The sequence below is a fragment of the Stegodyphus dumicola genome, chromosome 10, assembly GCF_044657685.1.
Source record: "Stegodyphus dumicola isolate Sdum_Otavi_A_Nest chromosome 10, ASM4465768v1".
In the NCBI taxonomy this organism is placed as follows: Eukaryota; Metazoa; Arthropoda; class Arachnida; order Araneae; family Eresidae; genus Stegodyphus; species Stegodyphus dumicola.
The window spans coordinates 75,708,503-75,722,192 of NC_140777.1; the positions used below are offsets into that span (position 1 = coordinate 75,708,503).

At 35.1% G+C, this 13,690-nt stretch overlaps 1 protein-coding gene across 1 annotated transcript in view; it reads right to left on the reverse strand.

Moving 5' to 3' along the window:
* Positions 1 to 13,690, reverse strand: part of LOC118181369 (kinesin-like protein KIF28) — an 89,110-nt gene that overhangs the window by 52,570 nt on the left and 22,850 nt on the right. The window contains exons 6-10 of the mRNA XM_085825082.1: positions 13,249 to 13,356; positions 12,210 to 12,340; positions 8,207 to 8,277; positions 2,847 to 2,907; positions 2,612 to 2,767 (exon numbers count right to left, since the gene is read on the reverse strand). Of these exons, the coding sequence (XP_085681208.1) occupies positions 2,612 to 2,767; positions 2,847 to 2,907; positions 8,207 to 8,277; positions 12,210 to 12,340; positions 13,249 to 13,356 (527 nt within the window). The remainder of the gene's footprint in view (positions 1 to 2,611; positions 2,768 to 2,846; positions 2,908 to 8,206; positions 8,278 to 12,209; positions 12,341 to 13,248; positions 13,357 to 13,690) is intronic.

The window sequence follows — 13,690 nt, forward strand, 5'->3', positions numbered from 1 at the left end:
CATCCACTATAGTTCTACTGTAATTCCACTAAAATCCTACTGTATGTAAACTACAGTAGAATTTTGGAAGCAACCAAGACTTATGAAAGAACATTCGAGCTCACCTCTATATTTTGCATAGTATAATGACTTATTGGTATTTACTTAAGAAAGCAGTGAACTGATTTGTAATACCTGCCACACGTTCTATCTATCGAAGAAAATTTCAGTTGATCTTTCTGTTGTTCATTAACTTCGTATTTCAAAATTTTTAATAAATACCGATACCACTTTTAATATTTGGGACGAATTCCCATACAAAACAATTTCTGGTTTTAAACGTATATATATAAACGTAAAGATATAAACGTATACGTATTTCTTACATCATATAATTTCTTATATCATACAACTTCGTATCTTTAAAACGATATCTTTATTTTAAGTTAAGTTAAATCAAATATTATTGATTTTGCTTTCATATGATAACTTCATTGATTGGCAGTAACGTTTTTTAAGGAGACCTTACATTAACTTTTTTGTATTAAATTACACATTTAATGCTTTATTTTAAATAAAAAAAAATCTGATGTGTACACCACATGACTTTCTTGTACGGAATATTAAATTATACGCATTTTTTCTTGCATTTCATTTAAACTTATTGGATTGAATTAAATCTACTTCTCCGACAGCACATAAACCACAATAGAATAAATGCATTCTTTAATATTCACTCTAGTATTTGTTTACCATAGCGACACTCTGGCGCTAGATTCACTTAACAGTATTATATTTCGTTCGTATTATAACTCAGAATGCACAAAAATTTATATAATTTAAAGAACAGAATTATCTAATCGTTTCCATATGTTCTATTCAAATACTATAATAAAGCTAGAAGGATGTATAAAAGAAATTAAGCAAACAAAACAAAAAAGAAACAGTTTTTCACAAACGATTGAGTATTTCTTATTCAATTAATTCAGTTCTCACTTGCAAAAATACATAAAAACTCAAAATATCTATATTAAAAATTACGAAGTAAATCTTAAGCACTTATTTCCTCGAAAAATTTCCAGAAATGATTAAGCATGATTTAATTGGCAATAATAAATGAAGGCATTATCTTTGTTGTTGCGAAGCTAAGTTTCTCTAGATTGGCAACAAATCCACTAGTCTGTTGTTTCAAATGTGAACAGGCAATAGCCGCCATCAAAACAATTATTAGGCTTAGTGGCACTTAAACAACTTTAAAATTGTTGATAATTCTAAAAATATTCCATACAAATTTACTAAAGTCATAAAAACCGTAACCGGAAGATAAGAACAACATAATTCAATGATTTTTAAAGCAAAAAATGTACAATTTACAAACATATACGAGTAAAGAAACAGATCACTGAGCCGGGTTACAGAGTGGCAATATAAATAAATATATTTATATACGTTTGTTGCGGCCGATTGCAACCAAAATACGAGGTGCACATCTACATGTTATAGTAGTCCTATATACAAAATTTCAACGTTCTGAGGCTACTCGTTTTTGACTTATGCGAGATACATACGTTTGTACAGACGTCACGAAAAATTCTCTTCAGAATTAATTTTAAAGCAGTTTTATAATTTTTTTGGAGGAAACGAGTCTTTTATTCTGTCCTTAAGCACAGATATCACGCAAAAACATCGTTAAATTGCATTCGATAGCGGTCAAAATGGATATTTTCGTTGAAATATGCTGCCTGAAACTTTTCGCGATTACAATACTTCCTTTATACTTCGCATAAGGAAGTAATACTAGTCTGGTTTTAATTTTGCACTTTCGTTACATACATATATATTTTTAAACATTTAACATTATATAGGGATTTTCAGAACTATTCTTCGGATATGTACATAGAGGTCTGGAACAGGATAACAGGCAGTAATCATAGAGGAACACAAGGTCGCATGTGTAAACGCTACACGTCCACAAAGACAGAGGCAAGCGCATGCGCAAACGCTACACGCCCACGAAGACAGAGACAGGGACTTAAGACAGGCAACAAAACATGAGGATTTATTCGACACAAAAGAGTTTACAACACAACAGTGGTATTTGAAATGAAACTCTTAAAGCAGGCGTTCGAAATTGCGACCTCATCTACAGCACCACCTACAGCAACGACGTGTGCCATCAAGTCTAAGTCTTGTTTCATAAACTAGGCTTCTCAAATAGTCCCTTTAAAATACCTAAATAAATCCGCAGTATTTACAGTCTATCTTGGGGTCTCTCTGTCTTTCAAGACGTTCAGCTCGTCGGGTTGCACATGTGACCCACTTTTCGTATATAATTATTGCTTGTTATCGTGTGTCAGACCTCCACATGAATTTCTGAACAATAGTTCTGAAACACCCTGTATATTATTTCCAAAGAAATATCATAATATTTTAATTTTATTAAGTATACTTTTATTTACGAATATACCTTGCTTCATAAAATTTAAACCGTGTGTATGGCACATTATCATTTCTAATCACGTACCCAAAATTCATAAATTGATTAAATAAAATTTTATGACTATACTGTGTAATTGTATTTATAATAATTTATATAATTTCTTAGCAGAACTTAGACTTTGAAAGCTCTTACCATCATCTGTCATTCCAGGTTTGATAGGCACATTCATCACACCTCTTTCTAACATCTTTTTAAGTTTATCATTTTCTGCCCTCAGCTCCCGAATGAGAATTTCTGTTGGATCTTCATTGATGGTAGCAACGGTTTTGATTTGTTTGGCTCGATCAGCTAAAAGAATCATTCTAAATTATTATTTCAGAAGCTCAAGATAATATGTTCTAGGAGATGTAATTAAAAAATTTCTTACCATACCGCAGAGTAGAGAGCGTTTCTTCATGATTAATATCAGCAGGGCTGATACATGCTATCTAAAAATAAATATGCCTTAAATTATAAGAAATTAAAATGTTTTATTTAAGGTACAGTGGATGGACAAAAATATGGAAACACCTTGTGAAATTCATGTTCGAAAAGAAAGATTGGTTTTAATGAAATATGTAGGTGGCGCTGGCGTTTTTAACTACTGACGTCACCTATACAACTTCGTAAATGTGCTAAACAGTTCAGTTGTTGTCGGAGTACTGTTATGTGAGGTTGTCATTGCATTATGTCAGAGTTAACAGACTTCGAACGTGAGCAAATTGTTGGAGAACGTATGGTAGGTGCTTCCGTAAGCAAGGTAGCCGAGGTGTTTAGTGTTTCAAGAGGTACTGTATCGAAGATTTATTCCGCATATTTGAAAAGCGGAAAAACATCATCTGCTAAATCACAGCGCGGACGAAAGTGTGTCCTGAGTGATCGTGACAGACGATCATTAAGGGCAATTGTGACGAAAAATAAGAAGACCACAGCTGCAAAAGTTACTGCTGAAATAAATGCTGTGTTACCGAACCCTGTGAGTACCAAAACAATTAGAAGGGAGCTTCATAAACAGGGAATTGCTGGCCGTGCTGCAATTGAGAAGCCACTCATCAGTGATGCTAATGCCTGTAACAGGAAAAGGTGGTGTTTAAGTCATAAACCCTGGACTATAGAGCAGTGGAAGCGAGTAATATGGTCTGACGAGTCTTCTTGCACATTGTTTCCCACTTCTGGCCGAGTTTATGTCTGGAGAACGCCATCTCAAGCTTATAATACAGACTGCTTGTTGCCAAGAGTGAAACATGGCGGGATTTCTGTTATGGTTTGGGCAGCCATATCGTGGTTCTCTGCTAGCCCCATGATAACTGTGTCAGGGCACAGGACTGCCAAGACTTATGTGAACATTTTGGCCGATCAAGTTCATCCCATGGTACAAACTTTGTTCCCCGATGGTGATGGTGTCTTCCAAGACGACAAAGCCCCTGTTCACACAGCTCACATTGTCCAGGACTGGTTTTCTGAGCACGAGGATGAGTTGTCCCATCTTCCCTGGCCACCACAGTCACCAGACCTGAATATTATCTAACCTTTGTGGTCTACATTGGAACCGAAAGTGCGTTCTCGTTATCCACCGCCAACATCGTTATCTGAACTTGCCACCGTTTTGCAGGAAGAATGGTATAATATTCCCTTGCAAACATACAGGAACTGTATTTATCCATTCCGAGAAGACTGCAAGCTGTTTTTGATGCCAACGGGTTTCCTACACCATATTAAGTAAAGAAACATGTTTTTTTAAAGGTGTTTCCATATTTTTGTCCAACCCCTGTATATATATTTTCCGTTTTTTTAAATTTCAAATTGATTGGAATTTATAAAGTCTTTTAAATTTTTAACAATGTATTTTAGTGGGATTCCGATTATAATGTACGTCGATTAAATATGATAATTTTGTTAATTAAGATTTTCTTAATCATTTTATGTCTGCATGTTTAGTGCGATGACATAAAACGCAAATCAAATGCATTTTACATACTAGTTTTATTGCCATAAATGTAAATGCAGTGACATGTGGAAAGATCTGAGCTTTTTATACAGAGTATCTACCTCAAAGGTACCTCAAAATGTCATTACCAAACTTGACATGCTGGTCTGTCATACTATGAAAAACAAGACTTATATGGGAACTTGTGTCCAAAAATGAGAACGGAGACCGCTAAAAGGCAATGTTTGCAGGCGTAGAGGAGGAGGAAGAGGTGTTAATATGACTTTTATTAAAGAACATGGTTAAATCACAGATGTTAAAAATTCCTTCCATTCGCCGCAATGCATGCTTCATAGCGTTGACGCATACATTCACGTGCCTGTTCAGGCACGTGAAGGTGTGTCACGGATACGTACCAACGCTTCCACGATTCTGGAGACGAGATCCAAGTCCGATGTTAGGTCGTCTTGTACACCATAGACTTCATTATCCGCACAGGTAGAAATCCAAGATAGTCACGTCGAGGGATCGCGATGGTCATGCGACTGGTCCACCTTTGCCAATTCAACGATCAGGATATGTCCTGTTAAGGTGCTCTCACACAGTGCTACTAAAATGTGCCAGCGCTCCTTAATGCTGAAACCAGATGTTACGACGTGTCGCTTCTGGAACGTCAACCATCAGATAAGGCAACACTCTATCTAAACAAGTACTACAATAGGTCTTCCAGTCGAGGTGTTGAGGCAGTAGGTAAACGTAAATTAACATGTCTCCGATATTACCAGCCCAAATGCTTATGGGGCCACGTTGTTGACTTCCATGGGCACGTGTGCACCTTGGGTTTTTATGCGCTCAATACGTGCCTGTTGCACAGGATCAGGACACTGTCCCGTGTAAATGAGGCTTTATCCGGAAACTAAATCCACAATTTGAAAATCCGGCTGTGCGACCCGTTTATGCAAATACAGACTGCGAATGCAACGCGTTCAGGATAATCGTCATCGCATAATGCCTGTATTGATTGGGCGTGGTAGGGGTGTAGCGTGTCTTCATATTAACGTGGTGGTGTGTAGCGCAGTATGCTTTTAACGTTGGAACGATGTACACGCAAAACGCGTTCGGTTGCTCGGATACATAATTGCGGGTTCGTTTCAAATTCTCATAGCACAGCTTCCTCTACGATAGGTGTGCGTGTAGTGCGTTCTCAACCGATGCGGTTGCATACTTAGAAAGCTCCTGCCTCACGCAATCTGTCATGCAGTTGTTCAAACAAAACTCGACTTGCTTGATGTCTGCTTGGAAGGCGCTCAAAGTACATCTTTACCGCGGCTTCTCCATTTCTATCCGCTACACCATACAGGTAACGCATATCGAGCAATTCTGAGTTTAGTAGACCGATTTTATCCTTCTTCTGCAATGTCCTCTCTAAGCGCTTCCCATTCTCCCACAAGCCTGCGAACTCTGCCCTCTAGCGGACACAAGCTCCTATGTAAATCTTGTTTGTCACGGTATGGCAGATCAACATGTTAAGTTTGGCAACGACCTTTAGAGATCCCCTGTACAATGCAGTAAGAAATTTTCATCTACCTAAATATATTTCCTCTCTCAAGTAAAATAAGCAATAAAATGGTTATGAACTATTAAGCACTTGTACTCGTGATATATAAAAGTTGGCTTATAAAGGGCATTTGGTATGATCTATAAACCAAATCATATTATATATAACATGTTAACACTTTATGCGCGTTATATATCTATCCTAAGATGTGGAAAAAGGTGAATGTCCCGTAATGTGATATCAAAGCCTATATTTCTTTGCTTCAAGATATGGAAGAATTTTAGTATATTTACCGTCACTTCTGTATGAAGGATCTTTTACTAAAATAGTGATATGTTACTTTCTAAATGTTTAAAACATTTTTACAATTTCTTAGCTCAGTGCATTTCTGTGTTCTTATTTCTTTTACATTTTTGTGAATTACTTTAAGTATCTAATGTTACTTGCATATTTTTAGATTAAACATTTTTTAATTGAGCTTCATTTTGTTATATTTACAAATGTAGAGGCTAGTGTAACACTTAACGTTGTGCTTCTTATAATGTATAAGGTATTTTCTCCCTCCTTTCCGAATGCCTTTGGGGTGTTACTGGAAGCACGTTCGACGTGTGCTCAGGAGGCCCGGTATTCGAATTCCGACGAGGGCAGTTCTGTATTTCTTCAAATTACTGACATCGAAAAATTCTAAATGACTCTAGAAACTTATGTATTATCCTTAAATAAATAAAGAATTTAGTGAAAATTTCTAAATGTCTCTACGAACTTACGTATTATCTTTAAATATGCATAAAGAATTTTTTCTTTTATATTATAATGTTCTACTTACAATTGACCAATCAGTTTCTTACATGTCTAAATATTATCTATTTTCTTTTGCTTCTTGCATATATAAATAATATTTATTTTATGTTTCGTGCTTAATAAGTAATTCCAGTATAAATAATTTTATCAAGATTTATATAAAATTTTAGAAAAGCGCTCTTCCAAAGGCATGTAATCTCGAGAATTGTCATGTCGGATGGATTCTTAATTGTATATCCATTAATAACTAACGGAAAATTTGACCTTCTTATGTGATTTTAAATGTTTAATCGTTCTCGGCGTTAAAGTCATTTTACAATCTCAGAAGTGTGAACTTACTATCTATCCTGCTGTCACATGTAAATGAATTAACAATTAAGACTTAGAAATACGATGGGAACTGGTGACGTAAATGGACCAATTTTGTGACAAGTCCATCTCCTAATAGCCTAACGTTAGAATGGATGAAGTTATAATTAATCGATGCAGCAAAGAAATTTACAGTAGCAAAGAAGAGAACAAATAATACTGTATTAAGAATCACGAAAAGTGGGAAAAATGATCAAAGTCAACTATGTTTAATTTCAGATAAATAAAATACGGATGCAATGGGGCAAAACTATAAGTGATACATCTTGTTCGAACACAAAATGTACACAACAAGAAGCAATAATTTTCGGCTCTACTTTTATATCTCCTGGTAACCCTTTCTAAAGTCTCTTGGGGTCACTCTAGCAGATTCGTTACCTAAAATTTTGGGGTGTTTAGAAGAGTCAATCAACTTGCTCGTACTTTCTCGTTTCTTTGGAAATGTTGTTGAGATGGATATTAGCACCTTGAACAAATTGCTCCGTTGTTCACTTTCTTGAAGGGGAAACATCAGTCGAAAGAAGTCAGAAGGCATCAACGAGAGAGCTATCAATATGAGCATATCTATGTCATTTGCTATCATAAATGTGAATCAATCTCAGTATTTCATTATTACGAATGAAAGCAACTACAATTTCGATGGGTATGGGCTCGAAACCTAGACAAAGCTTGGATAATATTTGAGGATAATCGCATTTAAGAGGATTAAACACACGCAAAAAACTACCCACCTAAAAGTCTTTTTCAGAGTTGATAAAAAAGAAAGAGAAGACTACTGAATATATTCCCCAGAGATACTCGTTAAAAGTTGTAGTGGTGTTTTCTATCAAGATGGATTGGTCTACATGTAAACTAATCTTCAAATTGATTGGTCACCTGTTATTGCGCAAGTACTTACCGTCAAAAGATGAAATGAAATTTGGATACTCAGGTAGACTATGTAAATTATAAGAAATAATTTTTTTTAGCCAATATTATAAAATGAGTATTCTATGAGTAATGCGTGAGTGAGTAAATATAATAGTGAATAATAGTGTGCAAAACTGTTATGTATGATTAATAAACAATAGTGTAATTTGTGATTATGGCTTACCATTACAGTCTTGCTGTTTCCTCCAAGAGCATTCATTAAAAGGCGAGTTAGAACTGAATCACGGTAAGGAACTAAATAAAAAATATATAAAAAAGATTTTAAAAAATAATCTCTTATTTAAAACTCATAAAATGATTAATAAACTAAAAGGAGAACAATAATTTATTACGTAGTTTAATAAGAACAATGCATTAAAATATTCTCTTTACGGAATCCATCTATAATTTTATATCATGAATAATAAAAACGGGGGTTGTCCTTGATAAATTCATAATAAAGATAATGGCTTATACCTTTGACAATGCATTTACTAGATTTTGTATTTACAGGTCCATGCTGAATCCCAATAAGGAACTAAAAAGAGATTTCAATGTAATTACTATTTTAATCTTTAAAACTAATATGTATTAGCAGCGTCAGAAATTAAAAAAAGATTCAAAATATTTAACGGACTGAACTAAAGAAAGAAAAATGAAGTGTTAGCATTAGAAAACTTGAAAATTCTCAATTGGCACAGAAAAGTTGCCTAATGAAACATCTGGGAGGAAATAAGGTTATCTCGTTATAAATTTCCATCAGATAAATTTCAGACATTGAAAATTATTTTCCATTTCACTGACTACAACACAAATTCATTGATATACACCATTTCTCAAGTAGGAAACACGTTTGACGTTTTTGAGCTATATTTACGAATTAATTTCCGTATACATACAAATATGTAATAAATAAACGAAAAAGTACATAAATCACGAATATAACTTACATACAGCCAAATATGAAAATGTGATATGGACAACATTCAAGCAAACGTTTTAGTAGAATATATGACATTTTTATATGAAATTCACGCTTGAGGAGATTACTTAATGCTTTCAGTGTCATCGCTGATCGTGATTTAGTACTTATTCTCGTAAAAGTACAGGTCGAAGCTCTAGGACAGTACTTTGACGGACGCAGAGACCTGCAGTCAGTTTTCTTAACATGATCCATATATGGATATCCGATTGAAATTTTATTTTAGAGGACCCTGTATCGTAGAATTTGCAGCAGCAGCGTCAAACAGGTGATTCAGACTCAAAAACTCTAGAGAAAACCGCCGATTGGCGAAAAACTAAACAAAGATAGTAAACCTGTTTGGCAAACCTACAGACTGACGGGGAAAGACGAGTTTTTCCCGGCAGTTCGGCGTAACACTTCAGTCTGTGTTCGTCTGAGTAACTACTTCAGTTTTGTGCTTTCAACATGATATGTAAACTTTGGCATCCGTGTCTGTATTGGGACTGTACTCTTTCTTAAGCCATTATTATGCATCTATGCTATTTTTCCTGATTAAATCTCATTATCTTTCACCCTAACAAACCGCTTCTTCTGTAATAGTGTCTGGCGGGTGGCGATTGGCCTCCCGAGGACAAATGTCCAGAACGGACCGCGTAGCGGGAAGAGATCTGGCGTTTGATCCGATGACCAATCTGCCGGTCGGGGATCGGATGTCCAGAACCAACTGGAAACCACTGTAGGCGGCGTGAACCGTGCGCGGGAGATCGTCGTAGACAGTGGCGGAAGGCAGGAGACCCGGCGTTTGATCGATGGGCAGGGACTGTAGGAGCTTCAGGTTCGCCTGCTTGCGTCTTCCACAGCTCAGCGTCAGCCTCCTCGTGGCCCCGCTGGAAACTATACGGCGCCTTGGTCCAGGCCTTGGCTCGTATAGGCTAATGACGCTGAGCAACCCATCCCAAGGGATCGACTGGTGTGAATTTCTGGAACCGACCATTTATGGGAGGAGACCCGGGGTTTTCCCAGACCACTGACTGGACTTGTGTCCTGTCAGCTTCGATTTGTTGGGTATATAAGCAGACTTCACAGGACTAGAACTATAGGTCCATCCTATGGTAGGCGCAGGCTTGGCAGGGACCGTACTGGTACTGTCGTGTCCGTTGCCTTCGCTGTGGGGCCGTTATCGTGTTGATATTAAGTGCTGTGCCGGGGGGGCAGCGTCTGGAAACTAAATTTTGTCTCAAAATATTAAAAGAAAATTAAAAGGCTTATGCCTGATAACAATACTGGAGAGCAAATATCAAGCCAAGAAACAGTATACTAGTATATATTTGATGCTATTGGCTTTGTTAAAGCATTTTTTCTTGAGATTTGCTTGGTGAGTGAGTACTTCCCTTATTCAATTCATTGCTATGAAAAGTCGTGTAGCATCTCGTAAAATTCTGTTACATATAGTTCAAAATTTTTGTTAGATATCAGGCTCATGGCTATTTTTCTTAACTACATTAATATTTTAAAAAGTAAATTAAGGTTTCATAATACTATACGATGCACACTGGCGAATTTTGGCGACGCTACGATGAGCATCAAACGCGACATTTTGACGTTGGCGAAAATTTTCACATTCACGCCAAGACCATAACGTATTACTAGGATTATCATTAATTAGTTTTATTTTTACTAGCACTAAGGTTTGTTACATTTTACGCCATTCTTTTGCAGAAATGAAGTAAAGATTTAAATAACTTATTTTATAATTATTAATTGACTTATTTCTTTATAATTATGAATTAATGGATTCATATTTTAAGCAATATTTTGCATCATATTTACATAAATATGTAACATTGATAATAATATATTCAACCTTTAGAAATTCAAGAGGAAAAAAAGGCAGAGGAAATTATGATGAAATAGAGTGCTGCGAAATAAAATGACCAGAAATCCCGGATTGTGCAGAGCAATCCCGCATTTCAAGGCAATGTCCCAGAAAATGCCTTTTATTCCATAAATATTCTAGGATTTTGTATATATAGGTGCCATAAATTTTGTTAATGGCGTTCCATATGATTATAAATATATTTTTGAAGAATTAAAAATATATTTTAATAATCAAATAATCGTGCTTTTTTTTTCTAAGATACACATTTAAGGAACTCGCGATGAATGACTAGATAAATTATTGAATGAAATATTGTATTTAGAAAGGTATGAAATACCAAATAATTAAGCAATTGCCGGGATATAAAATTGAAAGTTAGAAAACGAAATGATTTTTTTCACATATCAAAACAATGTTACTTTCGAATCTGCATCAGTAACAGAGCTCATTACCGGTTTCCCGGCGAACGAACAATCTGTATGGAAGTTTCATTGTTTTTTACACGTGTAACCTGAATGAGAGCCTGTTTTTCTTAACATGGATCCCTTGCCTTAGGAAGATAATCCTCATGTCTTTCTGTAACTAAAATAAACTAAACCAGAAACCAAAAAAAAAAAAAAAAAAAAAAAAAAAAAAGGTTTATTAAGAACAACTGCAGAAACACAATGTGTATTGGATAACAGAATGCAATGCAGCAAAACTTCAAATGATAATGATTTCAAAAACCGAAAAGGAGTTCTTGAAAACGTAAATAATCATTCGTAATGGCCATTCTAAGGTTAAAGAATGAGAATCCTGGAAGGGTGGGAGGGTATACGGTATATAACTCATCTGGAATCAAATAGATTTGAGAAAAAATTCTAAATCTGAGAAGTTTTGAATTATCTCATAATATATATTTTTTTCGACAGTCTGCTCAGAGTTTCAAGTAAAGTATCACTTCCGGTTTACAAGTTTAAGCCAAAAATCTTATATGTTGTTTCTAGTCTTAGGAAGATTTTAAAAGGAACTTTTCAAATTTCAAAGATTTTGCAGAGACAATAATGGAGATTATAAATACAAAAATAAGACAGAATTGAAATTCGGCACTGAGACTGAGATTTTGGACTTTATATGTTTTTGCTTATATTTGTTTTCTTCTGGCCAGTCCCATTTTTTGATCATACGTCCGGCTTGTGCTGGCTCCGAGGAATGCTTCCTTTATTTCGTACAAGGAAGTGAAAATGACCAGCGGTGGATTGCTAAACTCGTTATGTCTGTGATTTTAAATTTCATATGCTTTAAAAATAAAGATGGGAAAAGAAAACTGATATTTTTTTGCAGAAAATTTGGTCTTATACCTACCCCTGATATTACGTCCGGTAGCCCTTTCGGCCAACGAATGTATACAGTTTCCAAGGCAAGAAAGTGATTGGTTGATCGCTGCACTTTCTTTCAATCTGTCACCTGTTGCACCAGTTGCAGAGGCTCGTTCGCTACAATAATTAAACAACGAATTAACCTATTACTTAAAAGATCAATTTGGTAACATTAAGATCAGTTTGTCATATAGAAAAAACACATATAAACAATATAAATAAAAGTGGAACTTTCAGTAATATTGTTAAATTAATTTCAGAAGAATTCCGGAACCATTATTCTAATTTACTTAAATTATGCCTGTTACATGTCACTGCTTTTCCAGTTCCTTTTTTATGTAATATATATGGTATAACTATCTTAGAAAAGCATAGAAGTATTGTATTCAAAAGGCTAAAAATTTTCTCCATTTTCTAAGCATTAACTTGTGATGTAGCGTGGCCCCAACTTGCCCGCAACCGTAGTAGTGACTGCTATGAACTGGAATTACACAAACTCTTAGGAATTAACTCCCTTTTTATTCCACTTTAGAAGTTACAGATGCGTTCACTTGACGCTCACAAACTACGCCGACCCGGCGGTTAAATAAAAATAAGAAAGTACAACTAAAAAATAAATAATTAGGATGAATAAATAACAAGGTCACTACCTACGAGGCTCTATAAACGTGACTAACTTAACCGCGTTCTAAGATACAGCTGATATTTCAGCAAACTTTCTGAATAAGAAGTTGAAAGATTCAACTAACTGCCGAAGTAGGCTCACAGGCTGAAACGCGCGGTTCTTAAATTTCTACCTAGCAACCTTCACGCTCGTGAATCAAGAAAGCACACCTACAAACTCGTTTCCCGTCTATTTAACTCAAATTACTTCTGCTAAAAAATTTGAATACTTTGCGCGTTCTACTAAAATTTACATACTCTGGCATTGGCAATTCCAGGGGAAAGTAAAGGCTTGACAGGAAAGATAGCTTAAAATAAATGTTAGTTAAAATAAATATAAACCCTACAAACTTTCCACTCACCTGCCAGCTAAATCTACAAGGTTCACAACAGAAGTCTTGGCTGTTTCCTGTCCTTTTATGTTTCTTGATTTTTGGACTAATGTAATTCCTACAATTGTATGGGCACGGCTGAAAAGAAAATAAAATGCTTTCTAAAAATCTTCATTATCTTGAAACATGTAAAAAATATGTAAGAGCAAAAGAATTTAAGAAAATCGAGTTGGAACGAAAAATATGATACTTACATATTCATTGTTCCATCTAAAAATATCCCTGATAATTGTATCTGTTTTCTGAGTTTTATTAATTCCAGTTTTTAAGTTTAAATTATCTCTATAAATTTCAATGATACCGGTGGTTTAACAAAGAGGGTCAAAATGTTTGTATAAATGGCATTATAAAAAGTATATATAAAAAGTATATATTATAATATATTATTATTATATTATATATTTGGAAATTT